Source organism: Aaosphaeria arxii (assembly GCF_010015735.1).
Source record: "Aaosphaeria arxii CBS 175.79 unplaced genomic scaffold BU24scaffold_2, whole genome shotgun sequence".
In the NCBI taxonomy this organism is placed as follows: Eukaryota; Fungi; Ascomycota; class Dothideomycetes; order Pleosporales; genus Aaosphaeria; species Aaosphaeria arxii.
The window spans coordinates 1,612,913-1,630,342 of NW_022983475.1; the positions used below are offsets into that span (position 1 = coordinate 1,612,913).

The 17,430-nt window shown below is 50.6% G+C and overlaps 7 protein-coding genes across 7 annotated transcripts; 3 read left to right on the forward strand and 4 right to left on the reverse strand.

Moving 5' to 3' along the window:
• Nucleotides 1-414: 414 nt before the first annotated feature.
• On the forward strand, nucleotides 415-893 carry BU24DRAFT_458789 (uncharacterized protein; the record flags this gene model as incomplete). The annotated part of the gene is made up of 2 exons (XM_033531672.1): nucleotides 415-470; nucleotides 530-893. The coding sequence occupies 2 exons, from the start codon at nucleotides 415-417 to the stop codon at nucleotides 891-893; spliced, it is 420 nt and encodes a 139-aa protein (XP_033387420.1).
• Nucleotides 894-3,082: 2,189 nt separating this feature from the next.
• On the forward strand, nucleotides 3,083-4,339 carry BU24DRAFT_112186 (uncharacterized protein). Its single transcript, XM_033520809.1, has one exon. The coding sequence runs from the start codon at nucleotides 3,259-3,261 to the stop codon at nucleotides 4,156-4,158; it is 900 nt and encodes a 299-aa protein (XP_033387421.1). The 5' UTR covers nucleotides 3,083-3,258; the 3' UTR covers nucleotides 4,159-4,339.
• A 182-nt stretch (nucleotides 4,340-4,521) lies between these two features.
• BU24DRAFT_341440 (uncharacterized protein) lies at nucleotides 4,522-6,583 on the reverse strand (the record flags this gene model as incomplete). The annotated part of the gene is made up of 3 exons (XM_033523274.1): nucleotides 4,522-4,579; nucleotides 4,624-6,334; nucleotides 6,388-6,583. 3 exons carry the CDS (start codon nucleotides 6,581-6,583, stop codon nucleotides 4,522-4,524), a joined length of 1,965 nt encoding a protein of 654 aa, XP_033387422.1.
• Nucleotides 6,584-6,927: 344 nt separating this feature from the next.
• BU24DRAFT_418687 (3-ketodihydrosphingosine reductase, Tsc10) lies at nucleotides 6,928-8,403 on the forward strand. The gene is made up of 2 exons (XM_033527030.1): nucleotides 6,928-7,050; nucleotides 7,107-8,403. Exons 1-2 carry the CDS (start codon nucleotides 6,940-6,942, stop codon nucleotides 8,097-8,099), a joined length of 1,104 nt encoding a protein of 367 aa, XP_033387423.1. The 5' UTR covers nucleotides 6,928-6,939; the 3' UTR covers nucleotides 8,100-8,403.
• Nucleotides 8,370-10,604, reverse strand: BU24DRAFT_447669 (uncharacterized protein; the record flags this gene model as incomplete). The annotated part of the gene is made up of 1 exon (XM_033530837.1): nucleotides 8,370-10,604. The coding sequence occupies one exon, from the start codon at nucleotides 10,602-10,604 to the stop codon at nucleotides 8,370-8,372; it is 2,235 nt and encodes a 744-aa protein (XP_033387424.1).
• A 1,443-nt stretch (nucleotides 10,605-12,047) lies between these two features.
• BU24DRAFT_439405 (kinase-like protein) lies at nucleotides 12,048-14,138 on the reverse strand. Its single transcript, XM_033530301.1, has 4 exons — nucleotides 13,977-14,138; nucleotides 13,613-13,816; nucleotides 13,443-13,554; nucleotides 12,048-13,380 (listed from the first exon to the last, which is right to left on the reverse strand). Exons 2-4 carry the CDS (start codon nucleotides 13,787-13,789, stop codon nucleotides 12,392-12,394), a joined length of 1,278 nt encoding a protein of 425 aa, XP_033387425.1. The 5' UTR covers nucleotides 13,790-13,816; nucleotides 13,977-14,138; the 3' UTR covers nucleotides 12,048-12,391.
• A 506-nt stretch (nucleotides 14,139-14,644) lies between these two features.
• BU24DRAFT_112336 (uncharacterized protein) lies at nucleotides 14,645-16,523 on the reverse strand. Its single transcript, XM_033520810.1, has 4 exons — nucleotides 16,110-16,523; nucleotides 15,715-16,023; nucleotides 15,383-15,661; nucleotides 14,645-15,328 (listed from the first exon to the last, which is right to left on the reverse strand). The coding sequence occupies exons 1-4, from the start codon at nucleotides 16,373-16,375 to the stop codon at nucleotides 14,920-14,922; spliced, it is 1,263 nt and encodes a 420-aa protein (XP_033387426.1). The 5' UTR covers nucleotides 16,376-16,523; the 3' UTR covers nucleotides 14,645-14,919.
• Between the last annotated feature and the right edge of the window lie 907 nt (nucleotides 16,524-17,430).

Genomic DNA, 17,430 nt, shown 5'->3' on the forward strand with positions numbered 1-17,430 from the left:
TAATTATTGTATCTATGATCTGGGATACGGCGAATGCATATTTGTACCATTCGAGTGTAAACTTCAAACTCTTTCTCTACCTGCCTTTTGATAAATCCGTCGAGCCCTGAAGTCTCGCAAATCTACGGGTGCGGTGCGCTTAGTCATCACGACATCTCGAAAGCATCTCGCCCAGAAAGCACATCACCACAACGCAACCTCCTCCGACAGCTCCACCCCACTCAACCTCCCTCCCGCAAGGAACCAGCCGACCTTCTCCGCCGAGAACCCCGTCGCCTAACTATTCAAAGCGACTCATCTCCCACATCCAAACCAATTCGCGCTCCCCGCAACAAAAGAAGAAGAAGAATCGAAGAAGAAACCCACCACCAAACCACCCCCCGTTCCGCTCACCTCGAGCCCACTTCACACACAATGACCTTCCTAAGCACAACCCTCAACACTCTCGGCGCCCTCTTCCTCACACACGCGTACGTCCCCCCTCCCCCCTCCCCTCCCTCACCACCTAACTAACCACTCCACCCCACAGCGTCTACTCAACCCACGAACACACCACCACAGCCGCCTCGGGCGCCCACGCCCCCCTCCCCCTCGACATAACCCTCGAGCTCCTCCTCTCCCTCCTCCTCCTAACATCCGGCATCGTGCTGTCGTCCCCCGCGCTCAAGCCCATCCACTGGGCGCGCTGGTCCGGCAAGATCGCGCGCGAGGGAAGGAAGGGGGAGGGCGAGTGGACGCGCGAGGGCGAGGAGGTGCTGGCGGAGGGGGATCCGTATGAGTTTCTGGGATTGGAGGGGGGGATTGGCGGGAAGGGCGGGGAGGGGAGGAGGGGGTTCTGGGATGTTGGGGGGAAGAGGGGGGAGTATGAGGCGTGGGTTCGGGGACAGTCGTGAGGGGTTGAGAAGAGACGCTGCAGTGTGAGATGTTGGGGGTTATGGAGAGATGGGAAGTAAGGGAAGGGGGAGATTGAGGGATGGTGAGAGGACGATGAGGGTTTCGTGGATAGTCTCTGCGTGAGTGAGGTCGGCGGAGCGTATACGCAGTACTACTCGTTGACACGACGATACCAATACCGACACCGTTATTTCGATTCCGAGCGGAATTGCTTCTACGTCTACTTGAAGTACAACTAGCGACGTCTTCCATTAGACTCGTACAAAACCCAACGCAGATACAAAGTACAATATAACTCCAACATAACTCCAACGCACTTCTCAAGAATCGCAAACAATATTGACGTCCCGCTTCCCAGACCTTATGTTTTGAGTGCCCATTGTCCATACCGATGAGAGGAGGCGGATGGGCTTGGTGCATTGTGGTTTTTAGATGGTGCTAAGAAGGGGATATATCTATAGAAGGGGGATGTATCTATAGAAGGGGATGTATCTACAGAAGGGGATATATCTATGGAAGGGAATGTATGTATGGAAGGGATATATCTGTGGAAGGGGATGTATATATGGGACTGGATTGCATTGGTTATGTGCCCTATCTATGTATATATACCTATGAATGGACATATGTATGCACAATTCCTCTCCTCACAACAGGGGAGGCACAATGAGACGCCTCTTCAATTCCCCAGTCTTATCCTCGTCATGTCCGACCTCCTTCCAATCTTCGAAACACTCCATCTAGCCAACTAGCTGCGTCAGTCAAATCAATTAACCGTTAGATGTTGGCCAGGAAGTCATCAGTAGCAGCACTTAGCGGTCAGAAATTAGAATTACCACGATGTTCCAATTCCAATTGGCCTCGTCCCAAAGGCTGAAATGTGCCATTGCGTGGGTGGCATAAGGCGCGCTGCGGTATTAGACTGAATAGATGACTCGCGGCATGTGTGCTTTTGAAGACCATGTACGTACGATCGTGTGGTCATGTGAGCATATGAATCCCACGATGTTCAATTGGCATTGGGCCCTGTCTCAAAGCCTGCAATGTGCCATTGCGTGGCATACGGCACGCTGCGGGACTGTGATAGATGACTCGGGGCATGTGTGCCTTTAGCTTTAACGCCCATGTACATACGTACGTTCGTATGGTCAAGTGAGTACACGTACACGCACTCGTACGTTGGCATCGTTTTCCAATCTCAACCCCGAACCAAATGAAGAAAATGCACAATCAAAACAGGTAACCCCATCCCAACCCTCCCAACCAACCAGACGACCTCCGATAAAAAGGACAAGCGGTCAGCACGTACGAACGTCCGCCCGCATGGCCATGCCCAACAATCGCAACTCACGGTGTCTAGCGAGATCAGGCGAACCTCCTCAGATCCTCCTGCTTCCCAGTATACGGAGGATACATCGTCACATAGGGCGTGCGTGCGGGGAGGGAAATCGACAAGAGCTAACAAGATTACTTGGTAATTATCGGCGATGGAAGCAAAGGATCAATTGGGAATATGCAAAATGACGGCGGAGGAAGAGACCAAACGCTAGACTGACTGTGCGGTTTGTCCAATCCAATTATCTTGCGAGGTCTTCGGGGGGACGAAGTAACTAGTCAGTTAACGGTGAAAAGAGTGAGGAGGATCGCATTTGATGTCACAGGGTCCATCACCCGTTGGGGGAGAGAGGGGAAACAGGTGTGAGTTGGTCTCACGAGCGGAGGGGGAGCGACACGTGAACGACCGCCACAATTCCCTTTTCAAGTTTAAGCTGTGTGAGATGGGGGGGATTGATTGGTTCGCCATGGTGGTCCGGAGGGTTTTTGGGACTGTTTGTTTGTTCGTGCCCCTTGTGTTTTCGTCCAATTGGTGCTTGGGGGGGACGTGGGAATAGCTGAGAGATTGGCGGACTGGACAGGTATTTATGCATTGGGTGCTTGCTTTCGTGGGGAGGGAAAATGACCTCGAGGGTTTTCGTTTCTTGAGTCACACGATTGCCCACTTTCTCATACATTTGTTAAAGAACGTTAAGAAGATTATACATTTGCTTTCCTGTCGTGAGGTCTGGTTCTCGCTTTTCTGCTAAGGCACGATATATCGATTAGATCCCACGGAGGTACCTGGGGGAAGATCATTCGTCAATCATACGTCAAAGGGGGATTTTATGAATGTGCTCCCTCAAATATTATTATTACTCCGCACAAAATCAGCAGAAAACGAGATACGCACAATTGGGACTTTGTTTGGACACGATTCTGGCCTCTTCTGCGGGCATTTACTCAACATCGAGGGTATAGCTGTCGTCGCCAAACCAGCCTCCCTGTACAACCTCAATTCCACATTTTGACCACAACAACCGACACAACATGTCGCAACTCCCAATGGAACAACCCATACTCATACCGAGCAACCTCCCCTCGATCTTCGACTCCATCCTCACCCTCCTCCTAACCATCGTCCTCCCCCTTCTCGCCCTCCACCTCATCCACCACGACTACCAATCCTTCCTCCGCCTCGGTCCCGGCGGCACGCCGTCCACCCCAACCGGCTACCTCAAGATCAAACTCCTCTCCATCCTCTCCCTCCGCGACCCTCTCCGCCCCCTCCCCATCCCCCCACACTTCCGCCCACAAACAGGCCACCTCCGCACGCTCCCCAAGCGCCGCGGACCCCGCCCCATAATCGCAGGCATCGCCCCCCAGCGCCAGCAATCGCAGCGGTCCTCCCCATCAACATATGCCGCGCTGGTCGCCAGACTACGGCTCCTCGCGCAGGAACCGCGAAACATGCTGTTAGAACGCACGTCGTGCTTCGAGAAGCATTCGAGCGGGCTGTTCGCGCGGACGCCGATCACGCGGACGTGCGGAGGCGAGATATGCCATGCGCATCCGTCGGACGGGAGCATGCATCTCACGCTGCATCCGGCGGACGTGAAGGTGGTGATTGAGGCTGGGTGGGGGGAACGGCATCCGTTGGCGAGGGGCGGGTGGTTTAGGAGGTTCGTGCCTAGGGAGTTTGTGCTGGTGTATGCGCCGAGGGAGGAGGCGGATCTGGAAGTCTTGATGGAGGTTGTTGGGGCGGCGGTTTGGTGGGTTAGTGGGCTGGATGTTAAGGGGAGGGGTGGGGAGGGGGATGGCGAGGGGGAGAGGAGGAGGGAGGCGGATGTTGGGGAGATTAGGAAGGCGAGGGAGGAGAATGAGTGTTGGAGTTGTAGAGTCCATGGTTGTGGGCGGAGGACGGTGGAGGGCATGGTCGATGATGCGTGATTGGTTTGAGGGAAGGGGTAGAGAATGTGAGATGAAGTACGGAGATTTGGCATGAATTCAATTTGACGACTTTTCGAGCGTGGTGTTTGGCGTTTTGGCATCAGGGAAATTCGGGCATGGGAGGAGACACGATGGTACATGGTACCATGTCCAGGAAACAGATTGTGCAAAATGGGATGGGTGCTCGAATTACCCAACAATTGGGGCTTTGTTTCTATTCTGCTTTTTGGACTTGAACATCTATAGCGTATTAGCTCGACCATAGGTGCGCAATGAATGATATAAAATGCGTATATGTGAATGTGAAGCGTGATTCGATGCACATTGCAATGTTCGCCATACGCCTCTTGTCTAATGATGAATCTACAACTTGGTACTCCTGACCAAGCCCTTCTTGATACCCGTGAGCTCACCACCATATCTATGAAGACGTTAGCATAATGTTCATCAGTCATGAGAGAACACAGAAAGACGTACCCTCCTCTCCCTTCACCTCCGGAGTACACCCTCTTCTGACTCTTCAACTTCTTCTGCTTCTCGGCATACTTCAGCTTCTTCTTCACTCTGGGGTTTCTCGCGGCCTTATTGCGCTTCGCGTGCAGGCCCTTGTTCTTGAGGATTTCGTAGCTGATCTGTCGTTTGCCGTCTTCTCCTATGGTCGAGACAGGTACCACTCTGCCGCCACCCTGGGCTGCTTCAGCCATAGCGGCAGCGAGATCAGTCTTTGCAGCCTTCTTCGCCTTGCTACGCGCAGCAACCATGTCGTAGTACTCGTCCTCCCCTGAAGCAGGTCCGCCTCGAGCATCCTCATCGTCAGATGATTCACCGCCTTCACCAAGAGTAACACCAGGTGCATTCGCGGTATCTTGACCCCTCTTCTCAGCCTGAGCCTGCAATCTGGCTTGTCTGTCCTTGAGGCGCTCGCGATGGGGAACATCGGCGTCACCACCATAGTCCTTGCCAGCAGCATCGCGCTTGTTGGCCTTCTGCGCGATTTGCGATGTGTAGAATCGAAGAGACTTCTTCTTCCTGGCCTTCTCGGCGAGGTCGTACGGATCGAGTGCCGTCTCCTCGCCAAAGTCGGAATCGTCGGCATCGAGAAGGTTAAGCATTGGCTGTTGGGTCTTCTTTTGCTTCGCTGCCTTGCGTTGGGCAGATTTGTCGGTCAAAGTAGATAGTGATGCGAGCTCCTCTTCCGTCTTGCGGAGCTTCTCTGCGCGGCGCGCTTGGGCTTCCGCTTGAGCGGCTTCGGCAGCAAGTTGTGCCTTGCTCTTCTTGTCCTTCTTCGCCTTCTTTGCGCGGGCATCTAGCGTCAATGATTCTTCAGGGGCGGAGCTGGCCTCTTCGATAACGGATAACTCGTCGCCATTGGAAGCATCCACCATAGGATCGCCCACGGGGAGACTTTCAACCTTTGCCCAAAGCGTCTGGCACTTGAGTAGGCTTTCCATCACCGCGTGGTCGTGAAGCTCGGTGGGATCCAGGGCAACATTCGCGGCATCGTCAGCAGCTGTTGAGCCAAGTATTGTGAAGTACAGAGCCATGGCTGCAAGATATGCCGCGCATGCACGGTATTTTGTGACTGCCATTGGAATTGGTGTTGAAACGCCGATGAGCTTGCCGGACTTTGCAGCTCTGCTCTCAACAAGGCGTTGCGCTGCATTGGCTGCTGATGCGAGCTCGTCGTGGAGAGGTTGTAGTCGGAGGTATTCCTTGGAAATATGCTCAAACTCAGGGTATCGTGACTTCAGAATCTTCAGTCTTTCCTCCTCGCTCATATCGTCCGTGATCTTGAGTTGCGGCAGGACTTCAGTCACCACATCGCCCGATGCAGTCTTCGCCTCGTCTTTCTTGTCCATCCACTCGTCCTCGTCGAACCCGAAATCAGCCTCGGTCATCGCTTCAAGCTGTTTCTGCTGTAGGCGACGGGCTTCGGCCTCTTCATCGAGCGCATCTTGCTCGGTTTCGATTGCGTCTGCGTCGTAGTAGTCTTTTTTCGAGGGACCCCATCCGCCGTATTCCTCATCCTCGTCCTCGCCAACACCAGCCTTTGCCCTTATACCTTCCAAATCGTCCTCTTCTTCATCCTCAGAGGCGTCCGCAATGTCTTCATCTTCTTCGTCTTCGCCGCTGCTGTAGCCGAGCACTTCTTCGTCCGAAGGTTGGAGAAATTTTTCTAGCAGAGATGTGAGCTGAGATTTCCAATAATAATAATCGCGGCGAACATACCTTCTTCTTGCCATTTGCGCAATCTCTTCGCCGCCGGCTCCTCTTCTAACAGGATCTTGTCTCGGTTGATGTGGAACTCGTCCTCGGAATCTGCGACATCCTCGAATGTGGTGACTCTCATTTTTGAATTGCCATCTTCCTTTCCTGATTTAGACTCGCCGAACGGGCGACCGCCGGCTTTTCTTTTCTTTCCCATGTTATCTGTAGAGTTGCGAATGTGAGGTTTAGTGTCGTCGAGACAAGCCCTGTCCGTCCAAAAATTTGGTCGAAATCTTGGCGTCGCGCGGAAGATGCACCGCGATTAAGCTTATCCAGGCTAACCCGTGTTTGGACGTTAGCGCTGATTTTGTGGACCCTCCTCTGACCCCAAATAACATCGTCTTACGAGGTAGAATTGGTAGTAATTCGGAGCTCTACGAATAGGTGCCTTGTACGATTGTTGGTTGTCAGGGTCTCTCAATTCGATGCCCCATAATCTTACTGGTATATCAGACCCCTTTCTCTCGTTTCTCCTCCTCTTCCTCCTCCTGGGGGACACATTCCTTTCTACTCATGGCCTTTATACTCTGGGGAACAATCGCCCTTCTACTTCTTGTGGCATATATCAGTTTGGACGTCATGGGTTTTCTCCCAAAAAGGAACAAGTTCCAGATCGAGGGACAGGTAAGCAACAGGTTCTTCAGCTTTACGATAGCATTGCTGATATCCCTGTGTCATAGACTGTCATTCTGACTGGCGGGTCTTATGGCATGGGCCGCGAGGTCGCGAGACTGATCTCGGAACGCGGCGCAAACCTCATCCTCGTCGCCCGAGACCCCAAGAAGCTCGAAAGCGCACTCGAATATGCCAAATCGCACGCAAAGAACCCTTCGACCCAAAGATTCCACTACATCTCCGCCGACGTCACCTCGGATGCAGAGAACGGACGCATCCTCGAAGAAGCCACAGCCTGGAACAATGGACGGGTTCCTGAGGTTGTCTGGACAAACGCCGGCGCATCCGTTCCAGAGCTGTTCCTCGAGCAGAGCCACGAGACCATGCACAAACAAATGGATCTGAATTACTGGGCGCATGTGTACCTGGCCCGCAGGACACTCAAGGCATGGCTCTACCCGGATACTCCATACCAGCCGAAAGAGAAAGGCGCAAAGCCCGAGCCGCCTCGTCACTTCATTTTCAGTCTATCTGTGATTGCATTCTATCAGGTAGCTGGATATGGTCAATACGCCGCCTCAAAGTCGGCCCTGCGCGCGACGGCCGATATGTTACGCCAGGAAGTTCTCTTGTACAATGGAGCACGACGCTCGAATACTCAGACGAAGCAAGTTCCTGCCCCTTTCGACGTGCACATCAGGACCGTTTACCCCGCGACCATCAACTCGCCCGGTTTTGCTGTAGAGAACGAGACTAAGCACCCCGCTACCCTGGCTATTGAGGAAACCGACCCTGTCCAAACAGAGATCGAGGCAGCACAGGGCGCAATCCGAGGACTGGAGGCTGGTAACTACATGACGCCTACTAGTCTGTTGGCAGATGCCATCAGGATGAGTACGCTGGGTGGTCAGCCCAGAGATAATATTATCAAGGACACCATCGGTTCATGGATAACGAGCATTGTCTGGCTCTTCATGGGCCCGGATCTGGACGGCAAGGTATGGAACTGGGGAAAGAAGGAGGGCATGCCCGAGCTCAAGCCTTCAACGAAGAAGTGAGAAGCTTTCGTCCTAGTGTCTTATGCGTGTTCTCAAGGAGACAACGTCGAAGCGAAAGAAAAGCTGTGAAACTTAGAAAGCAAGCCTAAAGACTCAACAATAGTTTTCTATAACTGTAACGAAATCTGACTATCATTGGTGAATTATATGGCGCTTAGATTGTGATGGTAAGAGCGTATTGCCTGGGCGCATGATTACCTTTTCAAATGTAAACGCATTTCTTCATTAAAGCTTCTAAAGATCGACCCTCTCAACAGATTTGTAATCGAATTAGCTAGATGTTGGCTTCATTTTCTCCCACTTGGCATAGCTATCGTCCAACCATTTTGTGAACCTTCTATCCGGTGCATCAGTGTCCAGTTCGTCCTCACTGTCGTCAGCAGCCCAACGCTTCTCTTGTGCTAATCTATCTTCTTCTATCCGGTCTTTCCAAAATGGAACAAGATCACTTTGAAGATTATAAGGGTCATACTCCAAAAACTTCACCCATCTCATAACCGTTCTCAACGCAACTGCCTTACTCACAGCAAACCACTCACCATGGATCGATTTGCATTTTACGTCCCTATCCTCGCAATTTAACTTCCTCCTAAAATTGTGCAGCTCCAAGTGGCATATCGCCTCAATTCTTCTCATGCGAACTTCGTCGAATCCCCGCCTCTCCTCAAAGTAATATTCAACAACGAGATCATTGATCCCGCACTTGCTCTGCAACTGTTTCTTACGTTCATCGGCGTTTACGCTTATTCCTATCTTTACCCAGGGTTCCTTGTCATTGCTAGCGGCTTTATAGTTCTGAAAGAACTCCCTCGCGGACATGATGTATATGCCCGTTGTCGGAAGGGGCTTTTTGAGAAGAGCGTAAATTTTGTTACTGATGTGCCTGGGAGATTCGACGTCATATATATGCTCATGAGATCCATTGTGGTTTTGCGGACTGGAATCGACTTCTGGATCGCGCATATCCCCTGGTTTAGCCATGATTTTCGGGTCGCGCTCGTCTTCGCAAGTGCGATCATTGCCGACGGGTGTGGGGGATAGAGAGACCTGAGGCTCACCATCTCGTCTTGCCAGTGTGGCGATAGGTTCGTCTCGTTTCTCTGTATCTGTGCCTGTTGCGTTCTCCTGTATATGCAAATTGCTCATACTCTTCTCTAGAAGCCGATGTTCTGCGTCTTCCTTTTCCTCTGCCCTGCCAATGCTAGCCGGAGTTGGAACGTCCTCAACTCGATGGTGCTGTACCATATCTTCTTTCGTCACCGCCGGATCAGGGGCATGCATTAACGGATTTGAGCTCTCTGTAGAAGCCTCAGCACTCGCTTGGTCCTTGTTCTCGTTGCCTTGCCAAGATACCGCAGGCGACGGTGACCCAACCGTATTCTTTTCCGCGTCATTCTTCCTTGGAGCATCTGCAGTATCACCCCTCACGCGATTGAAAATGGTATGGCGAGTATCTAGGGAACTGAATGCACTAAAGTGGCCATTTTCAAAACCTGGAATGAACCCATTCTGCTTTTCATCCAGCTTTTCTGAAGCTCCGGACTGCTTTTCTGGAGTTGCCTCTTTATGACTGTTGTTGGGAGCGTATAGTCTGTCGGCACCATTGTTGCGATGAAATCCTCCATGACGGTTTATACAATTCACTCGAGGATTTACGCCGCGAAACTGGAAGGTATTTTCGTCTCCAAACTTGAAGGGATTTTTGGGGCTACCAACTGGCAGACGCTGTTGGCTGGATCCGAACAGAAAAGAAGTCTTGTGCTTATCCTGCGAAGGAGGTTTGTCGGCAACAACAGTATGCTTTTCGGGGTCCTTCTGGTGGGGATCAGGCGAAGGGCTCGGCGGAGAGTAGGGTCCCGATTTTCTGGTCGAAATATCTATTTGGTTCGTTCTCATTGGCAGCTGGGCAGTCTGGGGACGAATCGAACTGTCTGGGTCTTGCAAGGTCGATGGTGAAGCCGGTGAAGGCGACGAATCACCTCGAGATGTCGAAGGCTCGCCTCCTTCTGGTTGCAATTGTGTTGGTTTTGAAGGCTCAGACTGGTAGGCTCTGTATGGAACGGGCCGTTGTGGCGTCTTGGGATATTCTGTGATCTTGATAGATTCTATGTGATTTATGCCCTCACGTAGGGCATGCAATACGTTTGTCTTCGCTTCGCTAGACGCAACGCTCCAGAGCTTGGTGAAATGGATCCTGTATGCCTCATACTTGGGTTCTCTGGGGTCGTGAGTTTTGCAGAAGAGAGTCCTGATTATTGTACAGAAGTCCTCGAAATCGAGGGTCTGGCCATCTTCGAACAGCAGCCCACAAGATGTTGCATGGATCTTTGGACGCTCGGAAGAGTAATGTTTCATCTCTGCACCACAGTACTCGCTTTCAGTGTAGAGAAACGGACAACGGAAATATCGCTTTCCTTCCTTATTGCTGAAGAGCTCTTGAAGCTTGTTCAAGTCGCCAATGTGCTCGTCTTTCGATAGATCAATTGACTGAAACAGCTTGCCCATTTTGAAATCTTCAGGTTCTTTCTTACAAATGCGTGCCTTCGAGTAGGTAAAGATGATAAAATGACCACGATATAACACAAACAACGGAATGTGTATACTGCAAGTACATACTCCGTAGTAATAATGAGAAGAAAAGAGGTGGCTGGGAGTGGTATAGAAGCAAATGTAATTGCAAATGGCCCCCACATGCACGATGAAGGACCATCAACAAACATCAAACCAGGGTATGTTGCATATCCAGCTCGAACGAGCAAACCAGAATGTATGGCCCCTGTTGTGCCAATGATGCCGGTTGCGCTCTAGGTGTTCAACCAACATTGTGGCTGCGGCACAGCAGACCAGGGACATTAGAATTTAACCTCTTCAAGCACGGTGATGGAACGACAACCCACATGAAGTATTCACCGGTGACTGATCACACTTGCCACCTGCCTCAAATCTCAGCAAGATATTTCCGTCAAGCCGAGATTGTAGTTACATGGTGCAACATCCCAGCGAATCCCGCATCAAGCCAAAAACCCAAGGGTGTGATGCTGCATTCGAGTTCTCAGATCACTACAGCGATGCCTGGTACTAGAGTCTGAGAGGATTTTAATCTGTTTATCATCGTTTGCCGTACTTAACTACTCGATATATTCCTGGATTAAACCATACTCTGAATACCCTGGAAACTGATCGCCAGGGCAGCGTTCCTTCATACTGGGGCATTCATAGGATTATCTTTTATAAACCCTAGATTATCACGGAACCAATTAACTAGCCATCAATGAAAATGACCTCAAATCTCATTCCCTTCACGCCGCCTAGTAGGTACATGCGTACATAATTCCCTTACCAGGTCACCGCTCTCTATCAACTCAGTAACCCCAATCATCTAAACCCCGCCTACAAATTACACCACCCACAACGAATCACATAAGTCCCTGGCATTCGAACAACCGAACCTCCCCTCAGAGATGCCCACGTTTTCTCAGACTACGATCTACACTTTCCAATACCATGACGAACTTCCGACGGCCCCTTACCCGCTTACGCAAGCACTGAACTTAGCCTTGACTGACACGGAAAACCTCTAATGCGAGCCGGAGTCATACGCTCGAACTCGATACACTGAATCGTTCACTGCCTTTCACGGAAGAAATGCAGGGAGAGGTACTTCCATTTCTAACTGCATGACTGAACAAACAAACAGCAAACACATCTTCAACCCACAGTAACGACCATCCAATGCTTCCGCTCTCGGCCTTGCTGTATCCATTCGTCACTAACATACACGTCTTGCAAAACGAAACTCCCAGGCTATCATATACTCCGCTTCTATTTGTTTGTCGTATGAATGTTCATTATCTTTTCTCCAATCAAAGGCAAGGTGGGGAGCTCTCAATTTACGATTTTTAGCACTCAGCAGATTCGCGTGCAGCAAAGAACAACGCAGATAAAGATGGAAGTTATGAAAGAGATTATCATTTCTATAGTTGAATAGAAGAATTGCTTGCTTGCTTGTTTATTCTGCGGTTGAGGGGCAGATTCATAAAATCAAATCATCTACGCTAAGTGGGAGGAACTGTAGACGAAGAAGAGGAGGCACGAAGCCTATTACAATGTATGTGTCGTAAAAGCAAGTATTGCGGGAAGGTGATAAACGATGTAGTATGGTATGACATTATATGCCTGCAGGGGAATGCAGACTGGACAAGAAGTGAACCGGGGAGGGGGTTATGCTTTATCGGGATAAAGAAGACAGCAGATGGTGGGTGTTGAACTTTTCTATCGGCTCGGCTCGTCTATTACTCTTGTTGAGCCCACCTTTGCTCTCTGATGGGCATCTGCTCGCCTGCCTTCAGCCTCTCGCCGCTGCGCTCCTTCTTCCACGCAAAGTACTCGCCCAGCCTCACTTCGGCATAGTTTGCATAGTCAAAGTCAATGAGGGAGATCTGTGCCTGGATCAGGGCCCAGATTCCCCAATAGAAGCCGGGGACGCCGCGGAAGGCGTCGACCTGGCCGAAGAGTTCGTCCAGGTCGGACTCCTTGTAGGAACGGTGAAGGTGCAGGTTGAAGCTGTGGAGGTATTCGCTCAGGAAGGCGCGACGGACTGAGCGGGTGGGAAGGACAGTGAAGTCGCAGTCAAAGCCTCCCCACTCGGCGAAATGGTTTGCAAGGTCGAAGGAGGCTGGGGCAGGGGTTGCATATTCGTAGTCAATGAAGGAGACGGTGGCCGGAGACTCGGTCTCCTCAGATCCACCGGAGGCACTCGAGCGGCGCGAATGGGCAGCTGACGAGAGCGTAGGCTCGATGATGACATTGCCGGAGAGGAGGTCGCAATGGGCGAAGACGAAGGGGCTGGTACCGCCAACCCCGGGGGTTTCGGCAAGCAACTTGGTAAGCCACTGTAGCTCAGACTGTAACTGTTCGCGGCGGCTGCACTCCGCTGCGTTGCGAGTTGGCAGAGCAAGTATCCATTTCTGCATGACTGTCCACAAATTGGGGATAGGCTTGCCTGGCGTCAATGCCGCCATAGCCTCCACAGATGCACGTTTATTTTGAGGAGTTATTTGTGTGGGTGTAGGACATGTGGTGCTGATACTCGATATAGGTAGTGTTGCATGCCATTCACCTAGCCGCTGTGCTACTCCGCGCCATACCTCCGGCCTGCGCAGGTCTTCTGGTGAACACACATCACCCTGGATAAACTTGTATAGCAGACCGTTCTCGAACCTCGCGAGCAGTGGTGGTGCTAAACCGTGTCGGGCGCAAAGAGAATGTGACTGTGACTCTCCTGATTGTGTATGATATTAGAGTTTGACTCGTTGTCAGGGGACATGCAGGTGGCAGCCTTACTCTCACGATCTATCAGCACGTCTGTTCCCTTCCCATATGCCCGTAAAAGAATTGACTCCCTGTCTATGTCTGTGTCCTTCAACCCAGGCAGTTTGTTGATCGCTTTGAGAAGCTGTTCACCGCCAAATTAGCGAAAATCCACGGAAGCTCGTTGTGGTGAGAATACACACCGTGTTTGTAATGCCGTCAGTGAACCGCACGAATTCAATTGTGTCCTTTGACTCTCGCCATTCGGGTCGTATCGTGAGTATGAGGTTCAAAGCAGTGTTGTGAGAATCGGCATAGTCGTATGATAAGGGAATGTGCTTGATGGAGTTGGCGTCATGGGAATCTTGGTAGGACCCCATTGTTGTTGACAATGTGGATTTCTCTTCCTGTAGAGAGTTCAGTTAGAAAGGATGAAAGGCTGCTTATGGAATTATAGTAGTATCGGGGAGCGTAGGTGGGTGTAGAGGCAGCAATCTTTTTGATCGATCGCATGTGAAGAAGACCCTTGGTGGATAGTAAGATAATTGTGGGGAAGATTTTCCTTACCAATTTATATTGTGAACTGCTCTAGAAAGGGACCACAATGGTATGATAGCGCAAGCTTCCGTGAGTATAGGATTGTAAAGTCGAAAGTTGCAGTCGTGTAGGTGTGTGTATGTAGTATGAGTGAGTGGGGAAGAAAAGAGAGAGAGAAAGAGAGAGATGTCGTGTGCTTTGGGTACTAGAACTAGACTTGGCTTCGATCCTCCCCCTGTTCTCTTCGGCCGCATGCCTCGTGCCTGTTCTAGACCAATCACATCGTGCACGCCCCTGCCCCCCGCACGCCACACCACTTTTGCGCCACTGGTGGTCCCTTCTTCAACAGCCGGAAGTGACGTAGATTGTCACACTCTCTCCCATGTCGACGTAACTCTCACCAAATGGGGGACAGTTACTTGATCTACAATTCGATAAGCGTCTCTTTCATACAGATTGATGCCTTGATTGAAAAGGAAACATACCTAGCAGGAACAAACACTAGCTTTCCTTCCTTCCTGCATCATCATCATCAAATATAAATGCTGCATGTACGGGTGGAGAGTACCAAAGAACCAAAAAACCCTCATCTGGCACGGCATAATGGAATCGGGTAATCGGATCGACCCATCAATGGCATCTTCGTCCTTGGCAATGCGGGCTGTCTCACTGCGGGGCATATTCTCCCCGACCTGTGAGATGCTTCGGCTGACATTCTAGCTGAACTTTTAGGCATGCTGGATACATAGAAAATGATGTCGGCAGTTACTTTTCCCGTAGTAAGGTCCTTGAACAATCTTTCATTCTAACATCGCATACGGCGTCATTGCAGTACTTCCTCTAGTTTGACACATCGTTTCTGGTAACAGGAGCCCATGATGCATATTTACATACTGCGGCGTAATCCTGCCACTCCGCCAACATGCATCTCTGCCCTGTTGGGTCCACCCTCTACTACCACAGCATCATACTATCAGGATTTACTGAAAGCAAAGGGACACCGCCCACGATCCGCAGCCAGGAGTTTATCCCTCGTAGCCTCGCACTGTGCCCTGCCGACTTTCTCTTTACTGGGAGGTCCCACCTCGAGAATATCGTACCCCTCTGGCTTGTAGTTCTTGCCGTCGGGATAAGGGCGACCAATCGCCCATCGTAGCCATGATGACGGCGAGTTTCGTACGAAAAATGTAGGTTTAACATACCATGGTTCTGACTCGTATATCAACTTGTAGTACCGTCCGGTCACAGGATCAGGGTCGTCACTTAGGTCCCGCTTGCGTAGGAAGTATGGTCGGGGTGGTAGCAGATGGCGGATGACGAGCTTGCGGATGTATAGAGCAGAGTAGACAAGTTTGCTGATGAGTGGTGGTGGGTCATCGTAGCTTCGTCATATGAGTACTTGCATATAGTATCAAAGAGGTGTTCCGTTGACTTACATCATGGCACGTCGAAGCCTCTCGTCCATCAAGGCTTCCACGGCATGCTTGCCGGTGGGTTTGAGAAAGGGAGGGACATTGGTCAACAGGATGGCCGTAGTCTCGTTGGCCAGCTTGTGGTTCCAATCGTTTGGAATCATGGTGCGTTTCTCGTAGGCATTCGACCACAGCTCCATGTCCTCCATGAATTCCAAACCATCTTTGAAATTTGAAGGCCCATGGGACAGAGGCTCATATGATATCTCCATGGCATCACCAATGGATTTCCAGAAAGTGCCGCTACATGTTATCAGTTCGCGTACATCAAATCACAAATATTAAGGTTCACATACAGTGCACAAAGCTCCATGGGTGTCAAAGTCCTCCACTCATGCCGCTCAATCCACCTTCTAGGCTCAAGCAGAAACAATGATAGCGTGTATAGCAAATCGTCATTACTGATCTTACCCACCTTTTGGTAGTTGCCATGCAGATAGTTCATGCGCGCAATCGCCGAGTTGGCTCGCTTAGTAGTTGGGGCGTAGCTGAGGAATTCACCAATGAGAACACGCGTGTCGTCGTATCGTCGTGGTGCATTCTGAAGACTTGCTAATTGTTTCGTCTCACATAGAAGTTTGGAGATAGTTTGTATACCATAAGTCCTGCGGGGGTAGGTGTATTAGTAAAGAGAACAATAACACTCTGGACATCCAGGAATATATGGCGACAACGGGAGAGATCATGGTACCTGAACAGTGCGAACTGGAGAGCTGTCTCAGAAAGAAGGGGAAACTCCAACGACAGAATGTACTTCATTATTGCCCAAGCGTCGTCCGTTGTCATTTTAGAGTAATCATCCCGCGTTTTGTACGGAGACTGTGCATGCTTTTGGTTCCGGCGTCTATAACGGAGAGCATTGCAGACAATAACATAAGAAACAGAGGCTCCAAGAACTGCAAGAGTATGCTTCCCAAAGGCCCCTGTTACCGAATATAAGATTCCCGATTCGAACATCTCGGAAGACGCAAAGTATCAAACGTGTCGTCTAGATAAGGGACAGCAGGCCGAACAAAACGTGGAGGTATTGTGTCTTATACGAAGTTCTGAGTAGCACCGAAGACTCTCGCACCGGATGCAAGGGAAGAAAAGATCCCGAACCGCTAAACAAATGCAAATGCTGATGCCGGTGATGATAATGAATCGTTCAGATTGAGTACGTGAGAGGTAAGATGTTTCCACATGACGAAAAATGGGGCAAGCACCGAGGCATGTAACCGCATATCCTTGTCACCCTGTTGGATAATTTGCTGCCTAGCCCACTACACTGCATGTGTATCGTGAGAGAAACTTAGCTAATAGGCTGGCGGCTGGCGTCATCCTCAAACAAGGCCCTCGAGGGACGATGAAGCCAGGACGAAAGCCGTTTGGACTGCGGAGGGTACAGTTGTGTTCCCAAAGAAGTGCTTGAGAGGCTCCTAAAGGGTTAGCGTGCCAAGACAGGACTCGGGTTCCTGCAATGGCGGACATGAGGGCGGTCTGCCCCGCTGTCCAAAATTCTGCCCCAAATTCAAAAATACGTTGTTTGTTGGTTTACACAACACTTCTACAGCGATGGGGCGCAAGCCCAATCAATTGATCCTCGAGTTCTTCGAACGTGGCCCAAAGCTCGAAGACGCTAGCAACCGATATCAGCATACCTGCAAATCATGCGGCGAAAAGGTGTGAATATCTTCCCCTCCCTCTCGCCAACGTCATCTCGTCCAACATTCGAAACCGACTTCGATGGCGAAAATAATTGGCTCATGCTTCATACCCATCACTTATCCCATATAACCACTTTGACTTGTCTTCTCTTTCCCATTTTAAACGAATGTACTATAATTTCCTCTCGTCTAGCATACTACCGATCATTCACAATAATCATAGAGAAACTCCGCGCTAATCAACTCTATATAGTTTCCCAAAGGACGAATCGATAGCTTAACAAACCATCTCGTGAAAAAATGTCCTGCCCTACCTCTACGCGATCGCCAGCGGGCGATCTTGCAGTTCCACGATCTCCCCGCCGA